General features: G+C 38.6%; 2 protein-coding genes across 3 annotated transcripts in view; one reads left to right on the top strand and one right to left on the bottom strand.

Moving 5' to 3' along the window:
- The window catches only part of LOC127467792 (uncharacterized), a 284436-nt gene that overhangs the window by 203401 nt on the left and 58416 nt on the right, over positions 1-22619 (top strand). The window lies entirely within an intron of this gene.
- Positions 1193-14340, bottom strand: CCDC82 (coiled-coil domain containing 82). 2 transcript variants are annotated; one of them, XM_051780148.1, is made up of 8 exons: positions 13908-13923; positions 13237-13792; positions 12537-12771; positions 11275-11367; positions 9108-9232; positions 8093-8263; positions 1994-2179; positions 1193-1431 (listed from the first exon to the last, which is right to left on the bottom strand). In XM_051780148.1, the coding sequence occupies exons 2-8, from the start codon at positions 13783-13785 to the stop codon at positions 1366-1368; spliced, it is 1425 nt and encodes a 474-aa protein (XP_051636108.1). In that variant the 5' UTR covers positions 13786-13792; positions 13908-13923; the 3' UTR covers positions 1193-1365. The 2 variants fall into 2 exon arrangements, with proteins under 2 accessions (XP_051636108.1, XP_051636109.1); XM_051780149.1 differs by lacking the exon at positions 13908-13923 and adding an exon at positions 14206-14340 and having other exon boundaries at positions 1194-1431.

The raw sequence follows: 22619 nt of genomic DNA, 5'->3' as shown, positions 1-22619 counted from the left end.
CTATACCCACCCTCCTTAAATTTAAAACTTGTTAGTTGTCCTGTCACTACAGGCCTTGGTAGAAAAGTCCCTCCCCATCTTTCTTGTATGCCCACTTCAAGTACTGAAAGGCTGCAATAAAGTCTCCTCTGTGCCTTCTCTTCTCTCAGCCTGTCTTTATGAGAGAGGTGCTCCAGCCCTCTGATCAATTTAGTGGCCCTCCTCTAAATTGGACCCGCTCCAGCAGGTCCATGTCTTTCCTGTGCTGAGGACCTCAGAGCTGGATGCGGCACTCCAAGTGGGGTCTCGCCAGAGTGGAGTAGAGAGGCGAAATCCCCTCCTTTAACCTGCTGGCCAAGCTGGTTTTGATGCAGCTAGGACATGGTTGGCTTTCTGGGCTGCAAACGCACATTGCCAGCACATGTCCAGTTTTTCAGGATGGACGGTATCTTATTTAACACTTCTTAACTCCTCAAAAATCTACTCTGGTTTGGGTTTCATGTAATTCTGGTAAGCCATGGATCCTGCTTCTGAGTAACTCCTACATTCTGTTAAGTTACACTGTAAGAATTCCCGCTTATCTTGCAAGGGCACATTAATCCATTCTCTTAGGCTTGCAGTTACTGCAAGTTGCTGCCATTATGTTTGCACAACATAATTTGATGTTTAAAATCTGAGTAAATTGCCCCAGCTGCTTATCAGAGACAGCAATGAGGGCCCATGTGTTCATTTAGATGGCTAAGCCAGACTCAGTCTGTATGACGCCTATAATATGACTCATCACCTACTCTCTCAAGAGAGGAATGACTACTGTGCTGCAAATGTAGTCAGGACCGCAGAATATTTCCTCTGTTGCCTTGCAACTGTCTATACTGATTCCTCAGAGGAGAAATAGATCTTTGCATTTGGGCTCTGTTTATTGTAACTATCATTCTAACTGGCTGGACCTACTTGCATATAGTGAGCAATAAGGAAGGTAAGATGCAGTCATAAGTTCTTGTATAACATAGCCTTACCTTTCCAAACACACTTATTTCAAAAGATCTCAGCATCTCCTACCTTTCCTACTATACAGCTCAATATACATAGGTGGAGGTTTTATTTCACGAGTAAATAGATATTGAGCTGTTATTTCTAAGAACAGAAGGAAACTTAAAATGATTTATGCAGTAAGACTGGAGGACTGATTTGGTAAACCTTTGGGATATTATTGACACAGATGAGGAAAAAAGATACAACACATTATCAAACAGCAGTTTAAAGGCATATATGAATTTCGGTGTAGCCTAAATAGAATCTTGAAGTCCAAGCAGAGATAAAGTGCATGCAGATAAAGCAGGCCATTCAAATTTTTATAAGATGTCTTTCAAAGAGCTATATGATCACTTAATCAATTTTCTCTTCTTGAAAACTGTCTGCATCATCCATGCAATCTTCAAGATCATTGTATCTCTGCAAATGAAATAAAACCTGTATTATTTAATCAATGTTTAATAACTAGGTTATGTAAAGACTGCTTTTTCTTGTTCAACACATTACCAAACATATCAATAACAATTTAGAAAGAATGATATCTGAAAGCTTGCTAAATGCAATTGTACTTCAAGTTGTCTTAAAATAGTTTATAAAGTGTTCCTAAATAATTCAAAGTGCTTCAGTGTAAATAAACAGAATTCTAAAATATTCTGTGCCTTACGTACGTGTTTCCAATCTTTCTAAGTTAAAGCTCGAGTTTGTTGTGTTGCTGCTTTCAAATGAAAGAGGAGTTTGCCCTCCACAGCCCAGAGATCATGCAGCTGTCAAAAAGCTTCATGTCAAAAGTTGATACAAACTCTATCTGAGCACAGCAACACAGCCGTGTTTGAAAGACTGGGTCAGCAGAAATGGATAAACAGTTAAGCTGAGTTGTATTATACAAGGCAAATAATTCAGAACTGATCAATTAAATCAGACATTTTATCTCAATGTACTTTTATCTCTTTGGAAAAGGATAGAGGAAATAATTCGGGCATACCTTCTGAATCCACCCACTCTCTTCCAAGTGGCTGAAAAGCCGTTCTACAGTGTCTTTGACTGGTTCATCCTCAACACCATTCAATTCGGCAACAGAGCTGCAATCCACATACAACTTGTACTTGAAGTGCTTCAAATTGTGATAAATTCTTGTCCGATTTGCACACACCAAGCCAACCTTCAAAACCTAGGCCAGAACAAACAAATCACTCTTTCTGATAGAACTGATTATCTTGACAATATACAGAATTGGTAAGTTAGTCTAGTATGACTCTAGTCAGTCCAGGAAATTTTTCTGAATAATGAAATAAACAGAATGATGCTACATGCATAAAATCAGTACAAAACCATGTAGTTTTCACAGCCACAGCACAACGATTTATGAGCAAGCAGGCAGCCAGCAAGTCTATGCAATGGCAGCTTATCAGTACGGTCTTCTTGCAAACACAACCATGTTTATAATTGGTGGTATCTTTCATATCTCCTGGTGGAACTTTGTTATGAAATCACTAACACTTTAGACAACCATCATATTGTGAAAGCAGAGGAAGAGAAATCATTTGTTTACTTTTGCTTAATATGTAAGTACTTCCTAGGACAGTTTTAACATTTTGTAGACTGATTAACTTTCAATAACAAATACGTAAGTATACAAATAGACATATGCCTTGAAACATTTATTTAATAAATATAAGGGGGTGTGTTGAATTTCATAAAAATAAAATATGAAAACTGAGGTTTTGTAGAATGCAGACGTTAATCTGTGAAAGGTACAGCTAGGCCACAATGCTGTAGAAATCAAAGACTCACATCTCCCAGTTATTACCAGTCTTATTTCTAAGATTTCCATGCAGAATAGACAGAACTGTCTTATTTCACAGTCTTCTTTACAGCAGTATTTATAGGTAAACAAGTGGTAGATATGCTTGTTACTACATAGATTACAGTAAATTTGTTATAATCTATCAGCACTAAGATGAAAATACAGAGTGATACACTGGTTACAAAAATCTTTCGCCATCCTAAATCTTCACTAAGAGTATATGAAATTGGAGATGTGGGGAGGGAAAAAAGAGTCAATTTTCACCTGCATTTAAGGACATGCTGTGTTTCACAAGAGTATGTTTTGTCCCACTTCTACAAGAACAGTAGTTCCAGTAGATACAATGGCAAGTCAGAAGAGGATTCTATCCTCTCTAAGTGACCCACAGGTGCACTGATCACTACTCTAATCCAAGGAGACAAAGCCTATTAGGTAAGAAATCCATGTCTGGCTGGTTTTTGGGGGTCATGTTTTCTACACTCAAAGCAACATAATTAATACAAACATAAAGAAATTCAGCTCCTGATACATACATGAGAAATAGATTCATTTTTTCTGAAAAAAAACCCAACAACAAAACAAACCTCATCAGCTTATCCTTCAAGAACAGCACTGTTTTGGACTGATGTCTTGTCACACTTTTGCAAGTAACAATCACATAAATGGTTAAAGGTCAGAGTTCTTTGCATCAGTAATGCAAGCTGCAATTGTACAATTTAACATTACACACACACATATGTATAAAAGAACCAACTGTGTTATAAGTCGAGAAATGACTTTTTCTGAGCCACAACACTGATACCTTTTATTGCTGCCACTGGTAATAATCTGAATTATCTCAAATTACAAGAAGGTTAAGTTTTAATTGATGCTTACAACCTGCATTTTCAGTGAGCTTTTCCAAATGCATGACCAAATGTTTGCATCTGTGAGCAGTTCCCCAAAACACCTGACCTTAAATATATGAATATACTTAATTTCTGAAATATATTTTTATATAAAACCAGCAGCTCAATTGATATCAGCAGACATAATATCACTAAGTCAAAATGGTTATTAACTGCACTGTTAAACACCTTGAGATAAAAAATGCCTATTACTATATTGTAATTCTCTACTGATGATGCACACATTGTACCTATATGCAGCTCCATTTCTACTATCCCCAAAAATGAAAAGCTAAGGCTTGTGTTTGGTGCTGCAGGTGCTTCTGAAGTGCAAGACCTACCAACCAATGCTTGATTTATTCAAATTTCCAGAATTATCATTTCAAATACTGAAACAATCAAGAACTGAGCTGTGGCATTTTGTAGAGCATTTCAAAACTTTCCAAGTATCCCAAGCAATGAGGTGTGGCACTTGGAACATTATGTGATGCAAAACATGAGATATCATCCTGCATCAAACTGATGGCCCAGTTCTTTACTCTGTGACAACAGCTAGCAGGATTTTGGGACCCACTAATAATTTCCCTTCAAAAATATCTTGTGGCAATGAGTTTCATAGCTTATTTATATGCGAGGTGTAAAGTACTGCCACAATGGGGAAATGCCAAATGCAAATAGCTAAATATCATATAAATGTAACTATGCATTGTGTTTTTAAAGCAAGAATGATAGTCTAAAAATAAAGAGCTATTTCAGAATGCAGTGTTGGAAAGAATCTCAGTACTGTACGCATTCTAATTTTTTCCTCTTGCAGTTCTCAGTCCCTCTGTCCTAATGCTTAACTTATCTACTCAAGCTGGCCCTATCAGCCAAAGTTGTGTTAAATCACTTTGTATGGAATGCAGGAGCATTGCCTGACAATAGCACAACATGTAGTGACTGAATCCATGCCCTCTAAGCATGTTTATAAACAGAAGTAGAACATGAAAACCGAGAGAGAAAACAGTTTATAATCCAGGTGACACAAGAGCAAGGAAGTGTGGGGGACACCTATACCTCTAAACTGTTTGATTCCCCTGACCATGAAGAAATGAGAATTGGCACCTACACAGTGAACAATTACTGCAAGCCTAAGCAAAACTGGAACAGCTGTTTCTCTTCTTTTTCTATTGGCAAAGGAGAATACTTCAGAAATGAGAGAAAAGGAAAGTTTTTGCAGAAGAAGGGGGTTGGAGGTCTGTCTTTGTTCTCTCCACATCCACTTTTCTTGGGTATTTTCAAACAAATCTATAGAAGATAGTCCAACTATGTGTTTCCATTCAATCTGATCTGCCATTGCTGAACTACCTTTTCTATCAATTAATCAAGTTTGTGAAATGGCAGATTTATGAGCCTTTTTTTTCTTTTTACTTTTTCCTCCTTTCTTTTTTTCTCATCTGGCAGGAGAAGTCGATCAATGCATTGTCATCAGAACTTTAAAGACAACTTGAGAACAGTACTTTTAGCAGTCTAAATTGCAGGTCACCATAAGAACACAAATGTTGCATTATAAAGACACTATAAAAAATTACTGGAAAGTGCTCAATTACTCTTCCTCCTGACTGTTTTACAGCCCCTGAGCATGCACATAGCAGACATGCCTTCAGATGCTAGTGTACAAAGGGTAAAAAAAGCTCTCATTTTCTACTCTTAAGCTAAAGAGGACAAAAATGAACTAGCAAGTTAGTTAAATATTTCAAGTTTTTTCCAAAGTGAAAAACAGCCAACGCTTTATGTAGGACAACATTTGGTCAGCAGTGAGGGAATTGCTACTGTTATTTCCACAGTTAAGTTGGAAGCTGAGAAAAGATTAAATTCTTGTGCTGGTTCCCTTATTATTTCTGGTTAGGTAAGGCACACACTTCCCATGAAAAACTGAATTTTTTTAAATTAGTGATCTACATTTAGAGGCTTGTATGTAAGGAATAATGACTGTACAACAGACTGCAGTATCAGTGCTTGGAGGTCTCATTGTTTTCCTGCAATAAACAAGTGGCAAAACCTTGCTGGAAAAGCCTCGCTCTCTTGACTAATATGCACGTACATACTTTTCATAACAGAGTATCAGCAACTGCTGCTAAGAAAGGTCTGTAATCTAAGAAAAACTGGCACAGATATTCCTAGCTCCTGCATTACATGCAGAGCCCAAGATGATGACACGGTAATCACACTGAGCCCCCTCAAATCTCTAAGTTAGAAAATTTGAAAAAATTCAAACCATATAGACTTCCACTTCAGTACAGTGTACTTCCAGTCTGACAAGGGCTTCACTTTATTTTTGCAAAAGAAATCCCATTATACCTCATTATCAAATATACTGAATAAAAGACTTGTTCTGAAACTTTTTTCTTTTCAGCAAATACAGTGAGGAACTTCAGCTGTATTCAAAAATTCTTTTACACTCACAAAGAAAACAAAAATACCATCTGTGCTTCCTGAAAGGGAAGAAAGGCAAAACTTGGATATCAGCTTGGTAAACTATAGCAATATTTTACTCTTGACAAATTGTGTACTTTGAGTTTCTCATAAGAGGTCATGAATTACATTACCTAAGGAGAGCATAACAATCATAACATGTAGCTGTAAATTTGAAGGGATGATGCCTAAATATTAGAAACACCCAAGTTTTTAATAGTCAAGGTCTTCAAAAGGCTCAGCTGCGAAATAAAATTATATTATTATTAAATTACTTTAGGTGACTCCTGAAGTTATCTAAATTGACTGCCTAATGCAACATCATGTAACAACAGGAAAGATGTCTTTCACTCCAAAAATATAATTTAATCTAAAATGTTCTAGTAGAGACAACTGAGTGAGAAAAAAATGCAAGTAGTTCTGATAATGCAGTAAGTCTTCTCAAAACGAGATCAGCAACTTCAAGCGTCAGTGCAACTGAGATGCCAAGATGCTTTGTCCTGAGTGAAATGGTATGTGGGAAATAGCAGGTGAGCAAAAAAATCTGAAGAATGAAGCAGTAAATTCTGACCAGGTCGCACTTGGACTATTAGGATGATCAGGGCACTGTTTCACTCAGTGTTTGGACCTAGAGCAAACAAGAACTGTTGGAGTACATGTGGATGCTCCAAATGCTAGAGGAATAGTAGGCACAGAATTAGCAAACCTAGTGACCCAATGTAGAACAAACCTTATTTGTCACAAAATAGAAAACACAATAATTCGAGGGAGATGATTGTCCATCATACAGAAAGTTACTTTTACAATGTTTCTGAAAGCTAGTCAATGCAAGATCCCTGCCGGGAAAGTCTTAAGGGCATTATAAGCACACACAAAGGTAAAGGGCTTTCAAGTGATCTACCTTCAATGAAAAGGCATTCTGATATTTAGAATATATGAAAATATGAGGAAAATGTAATTCTTAATTTCAAGTCTCAGACTCCTGGCATACAGACATAGGATCTTATCAAGATTAAAAAAAAAAAAAAATCATAGTATTTCTCTGGTACTTGGTGAAACCCAGGAATGCCAAGCACGTGCAGAGCATCGGTCATGTAATTTCTTTACCACTGTTTTCCCTTCTTTTAAGATACGCATCTGCTTTAGGATTTTCAATCTCCTAGTAATTGTTACTGACAAAACCAAAAGCTACTTTAGAAATAACTGAGTACTCATATTAGTACTTTGGTTAGTATGTAAATCTCCACGTGTGCTGTCAGCCTCCTTGCATACTACTTCCTCAAGTACCACAAAAGACAAGCATGCTGAGTAGGTTGCCATGTACCTAGAGTTTCCTTCTTGCCCTGGATGGGACTCTGACTGTAGAGATTTGAAGCAGAGAAAAGAATAGAGGCAAATGTCAATTCTGACTTAAGGGAAAGAGTTATCAACAACCCTGTCATATGTCTTAGAGTTCTTTATCCTTTATCATGAAGCCCAGCTCGTGGCTGGGTACACTTATTAGCATTTACATCTGCTGCATCCAGTACTAATATAAAGTGGTAAAAGTGGGGAGGAAATATTGCACGGATCATCGTGACACAGGCAAAAACAAACATCATAGAAAAAGATGTAATTTATTTTCTTGATAAAAGTTGGATTTATTTGACAATACTTTTCATTACCTCTTTCCCAACAGGGAAGGGGGGCAGACAGAGGGGAACGACTCCATTCATCTTGTCAAGTTTTATAGGAACTTCCTTCATAATTCCTAGCTAAATCCAAGACTATACTTCAAACTATAAAATGGTCCTCATATTTAAAAATTAATAGGGTTTAAACATGGAAATACAATAGCCTAACATTTGCCTCTAGCATTATAGACATAGATGTGTTGATAGGTTAGTTTCTGTAATACTACACAAAGCTTAAAAATAGAGTGCTTGTTTGAAGTTACCTGCTTGTCATTTGACATGAAGTCATCCACTTCCAAAGTTTTACTATTATAAAGCTGTCCAGAGAGCAACACTTTAAACTTACAATACCGCTTCAATTCACAGGCCTGACAAGACATAGTTTTTGGATTTTTCAGGATTATGCGAACATCTGGGTAACAATCCACACGCTCCTGAAAAACAGATTTCAAATAACATTAAAGAATCTTTCTAAAATGAATAATGCCTCAAATAGAGTGCTGAGTTCTCTGTACTCACAAAAAATTAGTCCAAGAAAAATGAAAGAGATTCAAATCTGCAACCTTTCATCATTCAGTTGCGAACACAGACCTTCTCCATCATCTTCCAACACTTCACTCAGTTCACTCTAGTTCATTAATTCTTTCTTTTGGCTTCAGACCTAGAAAATGGCTTCTACATCCTGGCATAATTTTTCTCATACCTTTTTTTTTTTTTAGGGGGTAGGGGTGCAACTACATCAGTTGTTCTCCTTCAGATAAATACACTGACTCTCTGCACTGGCCAGACCCCATTATTGCAGTGATTATTAGATCACCACACCTATCACACTAATACTATTCTAGTAGTATGCATATGATGACTCTGTTCCTGAATACTGACTTCATTTTTTGTAGTAGTAGTAGAAGATTCATGAGCATACTAGTTTATCTTTTTGTAGGAAGAGGAAGAAATTTTGTTATAACATTTACAAAGTCATAGAAAAATCCTCAAAAAGTCATCTGCTGAAGTTAGCAGGAGAAGCATTCAGGTAGCTGAGAAGAGATTCCGTTCTGCTACCTGAATGTTTATCTGGTTATAAACACATAAAATATTTCTGATACTTATAAGCATTGAAACAAATTATGTAGTTAAAGAACAATGAGTTTCTATTAAAAAGTATATATAACTACACCAATTGTTGTACCTTTACAGAGAATTATAGTGTTAAAAAAAAAAAAAAGTCAGTAATGATTTGATTTGGAAGCCACTTCACTGTTTAAAGTAGAACCTACATACCTTGTATCGATCTTTCCAGCGACTTCTAGCGATTAAGTTCTCAAGCCGAGGCTGAATGAAGCGGTCGTCCAAATAATGAAGTGAGAGCAACATATCTTGTGCATACTTCTTTTGTCTTGTTCCATCTGCTCAGCGAGAATCATTACTAATTTGCTGACCACCCTTTCTTATACAAGTTTCTTGAGATAAAATTTGCAAGGACACAATACTTCTGCATACTAAAAACTATGAATGATTTTAATAAATTATTACTCAATATATTTGCTACTGTTACCCATAAAAGTGATCCATGCATCTTTGATAAAGGAATATATTTAATTATTTAAAAAGTGGTACATGAATAAACTCTACAATCAACGTTAAAGTGAAAAGTTGTCATCCCAAATAGAGATCCATTGACTCAATCCCATTTAAAAGAATGGAAAAGGAGGAAGGGGGGGAGAAATGTCTTGCTTTTTGTCCAGTCTATTTAAGTTGTTCTTAACGCATAAGGGGGGTGGTTGCAATCCATGAAAACAAACTGCTCTGAGCTACTTCACAGCACGAATTTTGACAACTCACTTTGTCACTTATAAAGAGCACAGAGGAACTGACCTTTACACTCCACCAGCACAGTCAGATGCCTTGAGTTAGGCAGCGTAAGTACTTCCAAATACTTACTCAAGCAAAATAAATAAACAAGCATGAGGATGAGTAAAATTACAACTGTTCGCCTACTGTCTCCCAAATACACACTGGACTCCAGGAATTAAATAGGACTTTCATAGGTGCAGGCCAATGCATACTGTTCTGGAACTTCAGCATGTACAGACATACAACTTAACACAGCTACCTTCTCATGTCTTCTAGCAATCATCATGGCTGGGCTTCGCAAACAAACAATAGCAATACTGTTATTAAAAAAACCCCCCCACCAGAACTGAGAAGGACCACTGTCTATCTAGCTTGCTATATAAAACCATTAATTGTCACAGATTTCATAATTGCAATTAACTGTTTTTCCCTATTCACTTTACACACACACATTTACACTATAAGCATGAAGAGGCTGTGCTAGACCATAAAAAAATTCCTCGTAATAAAAAGCAAGTCTGAACTCTAATACTATAGTAGCTACTCTTGATTCAAGCTAATGAAGAGATTCACTTTCATTAACTCAGAAAAATCCATCTACATTACAAAAATACTTTTTTGTTATGTTCATACTATTCAATGTTCATGTACAACCTCCAGTTCCCCCCCAGAGCTCACCTACTTCCAGCACCTTGGCAGTAAGTTGCTACATTTTATAGAGCAGACACCATTTGAAATAGATGGAAGCTATTACAACATTAATCTGGAAAAGTTTACTTATTACTTTTCATAAGCTTGTTTTCACTTGGTGAAACAAAACAAACCAACCACCTGAAAGAACTAGCAGTGGTAGATGAAAGACATTTTTAACTCCAAGAATATACAGCCTTTATTCTGAGGTCTGTGGTATACTTCAGTTTCTCTGTTTCCTCTTAGTTCTGATAACACCAAAACTTCCTCTCTTTGGCACTTTACTGACTCTTCCACAATCTGACTTGGACAGTTCTCTCCTTAATCCCATCTTTACAGTGCTTTTGAAACTACATGTAAGGTTGTCATTCAGCCCCACTAGGCCAAATGCTAAAAAGCACTTCCCCAGAAAGAACAAGACAAAAAGTACTGACTGCTGCTAAACTTTATTTATCTGAAATCACAAATGTTAGACAAAAAGAAAGGAAAAAAATCAGATATGGAGTCATCACCATAGCTAAAATTATTTATTACCAAATTCCTCAGAAAAAAAGCTACGGAGCACAAAAAATTTTGACAAATCAGCTGACCTTGCACTGTTTTCATTGTTTTGAAACTAATTTTGCTTTCATGCTGTAAAGGTTACTGATCAGTAACACAGAAACACTTCCTTTCATCTCAAAAAGGTATTTTAAGCCTTCTAGGCTTAAAAGAATTAAGTCTACACCTTTTTCCAAGATTAGTCTATCCTCCCCTCTCCTGCCAAAGTTACAGAGCAGGGAAACCACATGCAGATTTCAGGACTCAGCTCTATACTCTAATAAGGAGAAACACTCCTCCCTAGAATAAATGGCTTTGTATAACTTTGAATGCACTATAATGTTATTTAATGTGATTTACTTACCATATAATGAGCTCAGAAAAGTGTCATCAATTGCATTTATGAGGAAAGCCTTTACTATTCTTTTGAAGTGTACATAATGATCACAGCGAGGTACTGGGAAGAAAGCAGTATCATCAGAATTTACCCAAAAAAGGGAAAAAAAAACCAGAAAAAAAAGCAATATTAGAAGTCCTGTAAGAATTCTTTTTTTCATTATTGTGAATTTAGAATTTTAAACTTATTTAAATATGGATTTAGAAATAATTGCAAGGTATAACATCCACACCCTTAAGATTCTGCCTCTAAAGTATACTTCTCATCCCAATGATCCTACACAATTTTAGCATCCTCGAGTCACATACACTTTCAGCAAGAGCCCAGAGAAAGAGCTACGAACACTAAAAGAAGTGAATAATTTGTTCTATGAATAGCAAGAAATAATGCAAAACAGAGAAGACCAGGCTTATGTTGTGGTTTTTTGGTTGTTTTGGGGGGTTTTGTTGTTGTTGTTTTGGTTTTGTTTGTTTATTTTTTCTATCTTTCTTTCAAATACCCACAGTTCTGCTAAGGTCTTCATTGGGCAAGAAATACTACAAATGCTTGTGATCACCTACACTAGCACGGACTGCTGAATCAGTACATACCTCTTTCTGAACAACAAAATACGGAAGAAAATAACTCATATAAAGGTCTGTTTCAAATGTCTCTGCTCCATCCAGAAACCGGTTCTCATATAAGAACAACTTGAAGAGTTTTCTTGCTCTATGCAGTTTGGCCAGTCTTGGCCAATGAAGTCAGAAACCCCTCTAGACCTCTACTCCCAAGTCTCACCACCACAGAATAAAAATATGTTAAAAAAAAAAATCCCAAGCCCCAAACCCTCAAACTCCTGGTAAGAATAGAATTTGGACAGAATTAACATAGCTGCTCTTAGCGTTTATCACAGGATCATAGGATGGAGTTTGATGCTTTCAGGTCTCCACAGGAATGACTGTGGCATCGGCAGCCTACTTCATCCTAAATCAGACCAACTTAAAAAATTCTGTGCAATAAAGTTTCCCTTCCTTCCCCTGAAATTATATTCTCTCTTTAATTAAGATACCGAAAGACTGCAAAAGTTTACTGTGGCAATCAGACTGCTTCCACAATAAATTGAAGCCTTTAGGAATCTACTTTCAAAATATCATATCCTATTACTTAGCATTTGTATTTAGCCCATTAATTTTTATAACAGTACTACAAGCAAGTTATACATACAGAATTACCACTAATTTTGATCTTACACTGTGGGATGTAGTATGACAGCAACTCGCTATTTGATGTATTTAGTTGCTTTTGTTGTGGTTGATTTTCACTCTTTACGCGCTCTATGTTGTTGTCATCATCGTTATCATCATCTTCATCTTCCTCTACTATAAAATCTTCCATGCTGCCACTCTCAGTTTCACTACCTTCTGTTGGTGTGAGGGGCAAGTGACGAAGCAGTTCCTCTTCTACTTCTGCTTCACTATTAGAATCCTAATTAAATTTTAAAAGGTACTTCAAACAACAAGAATTTTCAGTATTTGCACTGACAAAATACTACGTATACTAGCTTTTTGACCATCTCATTACACTATTTGTTCACAATTTGTAACAATTAAGCAGGCACACATTTCCAAAAAATACATCATTCTGTACCAGATGACAATTACTTTCAGATTTAAATTAGCCATCTCCATGTACCTCTCTTCAGTCTATCTGTAGGAATTAACCTGAGATCTCCAAGTTACTTTAGCAGGTATTCTGCTTCCTGATAAAAAGCATCTGATAGCTTTTCAGCAGTCAATATTATGTAGTTAATGTGACTATTAAAATGTGACAGAACTACTGATTTGTCATGCATTCAAAACCAAAAAATCCCACTGATTTATATCTATTAGTCTTCGCCTTTCCTCACACTAAATATTTTCTCCAATTAAATTTCAAAGATAAAACCCAGACCTCCCAATTTGCACTGCTGCAAGATCTCCGAGCTGCACTTTTTCTTGCAAGTTCTTTCAGTTTTGCAAACACTTTCTGTTTCCTACTAGTAGAAACATTCTCTGTAGGGCACGTTTTATCAGGTTGCTGTTCCTCGGAACTGTCATCCTCATCCATTATACAGCGGCGCTTAGCAAAAACTCTTCTAACCAGTACGTCACTGTCCTGACTTTCATCACTGTCATACAAGACAGAGGTGTTTGACCTCTTACGCTTCCCAGGCACAATGCACTCATCCTCCCCATCATCTGTTCCTTCTGCATTGTGGCCTTTTTCTTCTCGATCTGAAAGACTGCTCTTAATGAAAGTTTCATCCTTTTCATCTGTTTCACTTTCTGATGTGGTAGGCTCCTCCTCCTCAGAGGTAGCTGAGGATTCGTCACTGCTGTCAAGTAGTATGAGTTCCCTTTTAGTACGCCTCCAATCGACCCGGGATTTGGAAGACGACAGCTCTGTTCCTGCTGCCTTATTTCTTGTTTCGTATCTTCTGACAGGTGCTTTTATCTCCATTGGGAGGCTGTGGCAACACACCAAAGTACAAACCGGTAAGACAAAGCACGCATTACATTATGCCATTAAAAAAGTACATAAGCATACATATTTTGTTACATACACTTATGACTTGACAGTACCATTAAGAGACACGCGTGGAAACCAGGATCAAACAAAAATAAACCTGCACAGTAACTTCTGAGGGCGATACACCTTACTGAAAACATGCAGAAGAGCAGAAGCGCCCGCACCCAGCGGCGCTTCTGGATAAACTGAAGAACTCAGGTCTGAAGCACAGCTACCGGTCCCACCGTCCTCTCCCAACCCTGGAAGCCTCCAGCTCCGTTCCAGACCTGCTCTGACGGCACCGCTCGCTCGGGACCAGCGCCTTCAGGGCCCACTGCGGAGCGGCCCGTGCCTACAGCTGCTGCCCCTTACTCTGCCAGCCCCGCAAGAAGGCCTGAGGGGACCCGCGCCGCGCCGAGCTGTGCCGGCCCCGCTCCACACCCCGGGACAGAGCGGGACAGAGCGGGACAGGACGGGACAGGACGGGACAGAGCGGGACAGGACGGGACAGAGCGGGACAGGACGGGACAGAGCGGGACAGGACGGGACAGAGCGGGACAGAGCGGGACAGAGCGGGACAGAGCGGGACAGAGCGGGACAGGACGGGACAGGACGGGACAGAGCGGGACAGGACGGGACAGAGCGGGACAGGACGGGATAGGACGGGACAGGACGGGACAGAGCGGGACAGAGCGGGACAGAGCGGGACACACCGGGACAGGACGGGACAGGACGGGACAGGACGGGACAGGACGGGCCGAACGCGAACGCACCGTGAGCTCGCGCGCCACCGTTACCGCGTCCCCGTGACCGCTTCCCGCCGCCCGGCCCCTCTCTGCCGCTGAGCGGAGGCTCCGCCCCCCTCCCGCCGCCCCGGGCACCGCGATTGGCCACCGCCCCCTGTCACTCAGCCTGCCGCTGTGTTTACGGAAGTGCTGTCAGGCCGCGGCGGGGGTTGGCGCGCGGTGGTTGGGGAGGTAGAGGTGTCGTGTTCCAGTCCCGCCTCGGCAGGGCTCAGGCAGCAATGGCGTGGGGTGGTTTAGTTGTTTTTGTCCGGCCTAGATACATTCCTGAGGAAAATCTGTGTGGGCTTGTGAGGTACGGCACCTCCCCAGAGGGGCTGACAGAGACTGCCGCTGGTCTGGTCTGAGGTGCACCCCGCCACAGCAGGTCCCTCAGCGCTGCCGGCGCTCCGCTTCTCTGCAGCCCTGGGAGCAAACTCGGTGGATTAATGAGGAGCGGCTGAGAGAGTTGGGGATGTTTACCCTGGAGAAAAGGGGGCTCATGGGGGAACCTTATCGCTCTCCACAACTACCTGAAAGGAGCTTGTAGCCTGGGGGGGTGTGGAGGTGTCGGTCTCTTCTCCGAGACAACAAGTGACAGGACGAGAGGAAATGGCCTGAAGTTGTGCCAGGGGAGGTTTAGATTGGATCCTAGGAAGTATTTCTTCATTGCAAGGGTTATCAAGCATTAGAACAGTCCGCCCAGGGAAGTGATTGAATCACCATCCCTAGAAGTGTTCAAAAAAACCGTGTGGATATGGCACTTGAGGGCATGGTTTGGTGGTGAATATGGTGGTGGTACTGGGCTGATGGTTGGGCTTGATGACCTGAAAGGTCTTCTCCAAACTTAATGATGAATAATGAGCTTCTGCTGTTGTTCTGCTTAAGATGTCTGCTGAATAGGATGCTGGATTCTGTTCAGAGCTAATATGCTTACAAATACATTTTAATAACAAGATTCATGTCTTAAATTTTCTCTGCTTTGCTTGGTCTGTGGCAGAAAACTACTGCTACCTTGGAACTTATTCTGCTGACATTTTTTGTACATTTTTAGCAAGATCTTGAAATTTTTTCCATGTATTTCTTAAAAAAATAGCTAGCAACAAAACAACAAGAGGAAACCCTCTCATTTCTCATCTTATTTGCACAGGACTGCTATGACATTGACATGGCAAAGAGGTGTGGACAGGCATTTATGTACGTGGTGGGTCGAATTCCCAACAAAATGTTTATATTGCAAGGATTATAATGATTATAAATCAAGGATTATATTGCATTTAGGGATTTATAGTCTTGGGCTGACATTTGGTTTAATTGCTTTAAATTTAAAGTCAGTACATGAATTTTCAAACAAATAAACGGATCAGAGTTTTCCCATGATTTAATATTTCCTCCACAGTGTGGTGGAAGTTAACATTTCAGGGTACTGCTCTTCATCGCGCGTCTTGCTTCCAACGTCGCCACCTTGTGACAAAAGGGGTGAAGGAAACCTAGTAGTTTTACTCATGTAGTACACGAGACGGAAATAAGGTAGCTACAATAAAAATATTGTATGCAACTGAAGAAAATATATAGTAAATAATTTTTTTTACTTGAATTACATGAAGAGTTTTAGTTATGAATACTGGCTTCTGAAGGACAGCAAAGAAGTTTTTATTATTCACAGTGCTGAAAATCTTATATCCTTATTTTCTGGATGATTTTTCAGGGTAGTCTACAGCGTGAGGTCATGTGTGTCCTTAGATTTTAGTAGCAGACTTCCAGTCAAGAGACACGAGTTTTCCAAACAGACCAGTTTTCCTCAAAGCTCCTCTGTAAATTTCTTAATATGTTCACTACACATTAAGGAAACTCATCTGTTACATAAAAAAATAAACTGTTGATTTTCATGTGTACCAAAGCCTTTCTGTGGAGCTTGTGCAATCACTATGCCATGTGATGGTGATAAGATCTTGCCAGTACTGAGTTTTCTATTTTACTAGGGTATCCCAGTCTCCTATGATTTTAGATAACGGAGAAATTAATATGTTGGAAACTTTATTTTAAGTAGCAGCTCCCACTAGCCCCTTCTGTTCCTGGCTGCTTAAGCTGCTGAATATTTGCTATGCTGCTTTCCAACTGGTCTGTTAGTTGTCTGGCTGTTGCTATGTTCACACTGCAGTTTCTCTGAAGCTTGAGCTCTTCTGGGGTTCAGTGATGTGCAGGATTATATGAACATTCCTTCCATAAAACAGACCCTTCCTGCTTGGGGTATTCTCCTTTCCCTAAGGTAAGCAATGGGAAGCTCAGAGCTCACAGTTCCCAGGGACTGTTTCCTGCAGCAGTGCAGCATTTGCAAACACTCTATGACTCCCAGGGATATTGAGCGCTAGGCTGGCTCATGCCCAAATAGTAGTGCTGAATTTACCCCAGCTGGAAAAAAGAAAAAAACTAAAACAAACAAAACAATGCCAAAAGCTCTTTCTAAATTTTAAACTTAAGAGGAGGTCTAGGCCTGTCTGGAACTGGCACAGGCACGAAGGTGGCTCTCGCTCTGACAGATTGCAACAACGCAACAGCTCGTTAGAGCAGAAATGTCAAGTCACCTCTGAGTTTGCCAATAAGTGATTTAGCCAACAGAAGCCATGACAATGAGCTTTAATGCTTTCAAAATAAATTTTCAGCATTGCAGTTCCTTAGAAGGGACTTTTTACTGGTCACCAGCTTACGTCACCAGGGACTCCCCATCCCTACACCAGACACACTGCTCAGTCCATTTATGTCACGCATTAAGTAGAGACATAAATTAAGCACACAGTAACAGTTTTATCACCAGAAAGAGCTGCTAGGACTCATAGGGAGGCCCCCAAGTAAGATTATACCTCAAGTAAGATTATACCTAAAGTGTAGAAATTGCATACAGGTTATCTTCTTTTAATTTTGTTCTTTCTCTTATTTTTTATTCTGTCTTTGTTGAACACAACCTTCTGTATAGTATATGGAGAGAATATTACAGGGGACTTGTTATCTTGTATTTGTCTGCTTCCTATTTCTCGTCAATGGAAGACTATTTCCCTAATTTTATGGAGAATCCCAGCAAATGATAAGCCTGGCCAGAAGCCCTGGGAGCTGCTGGGTGACTTTGACATGATTCATGTAATTTTTTTTTTTTTTGCTATTGCTCTGTAGTCAGTAGCAACAGAGAAATTGACCTTAATAGTTATAATTTCTTAACAGAAAGTATTTTAATATTCTATTTCAATGCCTATTTTAAAGAATGTACATCTCCATTTAGGAGAAAAATGTTTCAAAAAAATTAAAAAGTTTTCTAGAGCATAGAGTAATTCTAAATATTCTAGTAATTTAGAGTATTCAAATAGTAATTCTAATATTACTATTAGAATAATAATTCTAAATACCTTCCCTCCTCACCCTTTTTTGCTAATAGTGTTTAACAAATGTTAGTATGTGTTTAACATAGAGTGTTTGTTAAAACTTTTCTCAGAGACTGGAATTCATTTCTGCACAGAAGCCTTTTTAAGGAATTAAATGGGGTTTGTGAGATCCTTAATCCTGATTCTGGCTCTTTGTGTAGTGTTGAATTTCATAGAAAGAGTGAGTTGCAGACAAAAGAGACCAACGGAGTTAACATTTAATCTCTTTTTGAAACACTGAGAGCTTTCTGGTCTCGGGAGATTCTGAAATGATGTTCCATATACAAAAGTTTTCTTTGTGTGTCTTGTAGGCTGGATCACGATTGCTAGATGACTTGCATGTTTATTTTGTCATCAGTGCCTTTGTGAGTTCTTGTCATCCCTGCTATTTGAAAGTTCTAGTAGTTGATAAAATATGTAGTTTACCTTGCCACCTGTGTGTGAGATTAAAATCTTTTATCTTCACTACCTGGAGTATATACAGTCTAATAGTAGGACAGTACAAGGCCGAATGTAGTCAAGGTTCATTATCACTATTTGAATATCACCTGTATTTTGATCCAGTTCCACTCCAGTAAAATTCAGTTTATTCTATTTTCACTACCTTAAGATATTAAAAATACCTTGGTCTTTCAAAGTCACAGACTATGAATTGCATTTGTGTTGAAGTAAGAGACTGAGGAGTAAATAGCATTTGATTTTTATCTGGTGCTGGTATAAGGCTGAGACCTTCCTACACAATCCTGGAAAGGTTCTGTTTGATGTCGAGGTTTAGGCATCACTGGACATAACTTGGTGATGTTGATGTGCTAAGTTTTGAATAAGAGCAGTGCAAGGCATACTTGCTAGCATCCACCAGAACTGTGTAATGAAGGTCAGGATTTTTGTACATTTAGGGGACTTGAGAGGAGTGGCATTTTATCCTACTTTCAGAGTTTTTCACCTTAATTTTGATATTTCTTGAAGAACTTATTTTTATCTTTCAGGGTGGTTTCTTTTCTCTTTGTCACAAACCACATAAAATCCCCTGGCAGCAGTTCTCTAGCTGGACAATCTTTTGCCAGGAGGAATGTGATGAGTCATGATGTGTGACCAGAATAGCTGTGCTGTTAAAATTGCCAAGAATAGATGGAGTTGCACCCATAAAACTGTGCTTAGGTACTCTAATCTATTTGATCTGGGACAGCAGAAACAAGGGATGCTTAGAATGAAGTGTAGTGTCAAAAGTGTTTATCTGCTTGTTAATGCATCTGCACTAACTTCTTACCATGATAACATACTGGAGTCTCTATACCTGCAAAGCCTTTCAGCTTTAACTTAGTCTTTGTTTTTGGCCTGGCTTGATTAACAGCTATTAAAAGCCTTCTTTTGTGTTGTTTCCTTGCATTATATATATAAAGTAAGTATTTAAACTATAATGAAGAGACCACCTGACTGGTTAACCTAACCTGCATGCATTACAAAGAGAATACCGAAGTATATGCAAATAAACTGACATCCCTACAAGTAATTTCTTATTGTGCCATTTATTTCTTATTTAATTGAGGGAATGAAAGTGAGGTAACCCTATTTTGAAGAGGTGCAATTTATATATTCTATCCGTAAAGGTTAGAAACCTATTAAATTAATTTGCATAATAACAAAATCAGAATAAAGGATTGTTTCATTTCAGGGCTAATGGTTCTTCTCAAAAATTTACTACTTGAATAAAGCACCCTTCATCTGAAGGTATTGTTTGTATTCAGATCCTTGGCAAAAAGAAGAGAGAGAGATACCAGGACAGTTGCAGACAGATTATGAGTTTTGAGTCTTAACCTGCTGCTGATGGAGCCAACAACAGAAGTTCAACTGACTTTAACCACAGGGACTCAGACCCTGAAAGACCAGCACAGGAAAAAGAGATGCGTGAAGAGATACGTAAGAGAAAAAGAGAAAGCATGTTTGCCTGGGCCTTCTCTGAAATAGATATATAATATAATTTAAAATGTAACTTTTATTTTAGATTTACACATTTGGACTATATGAAAAAACTAGATCACATGGAGAGTAAATGTTAAAATAATTAAAATAGAAGATGGATTTTCACTTTAAATATTTATCTCTGAAATTCTTTTTTTTCCTAATTACGGTGAAATTTGCTCATCTGCTCTGGTTCAATAGTCTCCAGCCTCCCCTTATATTCTTTTGTATCTGCTTGCCTCTCACTTGAGAACTGGCCTTTTGTACAGCAATACTAAGTTTAGAGGGCTTATTTTTCCATCTTTAAAATCTGACAATCTTTCAACATAATTGCGGATATATGTAAAAAAGAACAGTATTAACAAAATGTAACACGTATCAAAAGTACCCAAAAGCAAACTGTAGACAAGACAGACACAAATGCTGGTACCCAGTAAGTAATCAAATATTATGTTCTTAAGCACAAGGTCTTTGTCAGTACAATAACATTGTTTTTTTAACAAAATATGCTCACTCAATGTCCTTAGTATAGGTATGGTCTTTTCAGAGACCATACCTATACCATCTCTCTTTTCAGAGATCAGATGGTGCAGTGGGGTTTTCCCTTGACTTAACTCTGTATTTAAAGGTTCCCACCCCCTTTACTGTATGCTTGCTCCTTCCCTCCAGAAATAACCTTTGAGTTCACAATGAGCCCAGCTACATGGTATTGAGGTTGGGATGTGGTCTCTGGTAAGCCAAAGGAAAAGCCAAATGAAAGAGTGTTACAAAAACCTCCTGTCTTGAAATTCTGCCTTGAAATTATCAAAACCACAGACCAGTTGGTAGAGGCCAGTACAGGATCTCAGCTGCTGAGGTAATCCACTTCCTTTGAGATTACAGAGATCAGAAATATTCAAACCTCTACCTCCTTTCCTCACACTTCCAAACAGTACTAGTGCAGAATGGCAGTGTTTTCAGCAAGGTGAAATAGGCCTGGAAAAAAAGAAAAAGGCTACTTGCTAAGTAAGCAGTCACAGGCTGAATTGCCCCTGAACACTGTGAATGATGAAATAATTTGGCCATGTGAAAAGCCTCGAAGACCTGTGCCCTTAGAGGGCTGGGCTAGATTTTTATCTTAGATTTCTTAGGCTATGTAGTTTGTCAGTTCCTTTCCCATGACTTTTCTATTTCTGATGTTATCTAACTAAGCATATGTGACATACTTTCCCATTCAGATCTAGGGGTACACAGTTCATTAACTGGTGTCTTGTATTTTAGCTACACAACATGCTTAGGAATTGTCACAGCTACTTTTTAAGCACATGGGGATATTGTGGAAGGGAAAGAAAGTTCTTGGAGAGTGTTGGTAACGTTGCTTTTATTAGATATGGGTGTTTGCCGGTAGCTTAACTTTAAAACCTGTGCTGACTGTAATTTTCATTTGTTAAAAGGCTTTTGCACTCCCCCCTCCTTTTTGTTTTTTTTTTTGTGTAATGTGGCTTATTAAAAAAAACAAACAAATCCAATTACTACTTTTTATAAATTCCCATAACATATTTAAATGACTTCTTTCTGTCTGAAGAGAAATCTCTCTTTCTGTCCTACAACTTGCATAACCAATTGTGAGGAAAACTGGTCACAATGAAAAATTTCCTTGAGATTTCTATGATTGCTTATATGAAACACTTAGGAATTTCTTACATTTGAATGTAATGATATCATGCAATGATATGGATTTTTGTCTTCACATAAGAGGCCTCCTTCAATAGTACTGCATAATGTATTTTGAGATTATGCTTTTCTTAGAGTATTCATTTTTTTGGCTCCGTTAAACTTAAGTACCTCACACCTGAAGTTGGTAAAACGGAGGTTAAATTACATGTTAAATTCCAGGCATCACATTTACAAAGTACTTAATATTGTTTGGCAACAGAAGAGCGCAGAGCAGAACATTAGAATGTAATTGTAGGATTGCTGGGTCTCTGCTTTGCCCATGTACTTGTATAACTCAAGCCACAGTGACTTGATGTTGACTGCTCTCAGGGGAGGCATGAAAGGGGTATTTCAGTTTCAACTCACTGTTGCTGTTCTGAGAGTCATTACCTGTATTAGAGAAGCACCTACCAGTTCACATATAGAGCTGCACTGTTGATTATTTTGAAAGGATGGTCTCTATTCCTTAGAATGTATGATTTAAGGATGAAGTAAGAGACAGAGGGTGGATAACGAGAAACTAAAAGGAACAGAGGGACACAGCCAGTTATTTATGATTGCAATGACAAGCAGAGGTCACAGAACCACAGTTTTGTAAACACCATGAATCAAATCTCAGAGAACTTTGGAATTTGATTCTTGTTTTGGCTGAAAACATTTCTGTAGCCTTCAGTTAATAAATCATTTTCTTCTCCCTCTGACAGTGCTAGGCAAGTAGGAAACATGGGCAGTTATCTCAGCACTTTAGCTAGGGAGCTAAAGAAAGTAAAAGTTGAGAGAAGCTCCTAAAATCTTAATATAGACAGGAGTCAACTACTCTGTTCATAAAGAAATTTCAGGCAAAACCAGCTTGCTTCACCTATGCATTCAGGCAAACTCAGGGTGACCACTTACTCCACTTGAACATGATTAAATGATTAGTGCTGATAATGTTTCC

The sequence above is a fragment of the Manacus candei genome, unplaced genomic scaffold (genome assembly GCF_025592945.1).
Source record: "Manacus candei isolate 608988 ecotype Guabito, Panama unplaced genomic scaffold, ASM2559294v1 h1tg000014l, whole genome shotgun sequence".
NCBI lineage: Eukaryota > Metazoa > Chordata > Aves > Passeriformes > Pipridae > Manacus > Manacus candei.
This window is presented reverse-complemented; position numbering and strand designations above follow the sequence as displayed.

Coding starts and splice junctions, on each gene's coding strand:
- CCDC82 (XM_051780149.1), bottom strand. CDS start 13,785: ATGGAGATAAAAGCACCTGTCAGAAGATACGAAACAAGAAATAAGGCA. Junction 12,772..13,236: donor GCAGCAGTGCAAATTGGGAG/GTCTGGGTTTTA, acceptor AAATTTAATTAG/GATTCTAATAGTGAAGCAGA. Junction 1,432..1,993: donor AGAGTGGGTGGATTCAGAAG/GTATGCCCGAAT, acceptor TTTCATTTGCAG/AGATACAATGATCTTGAAGA.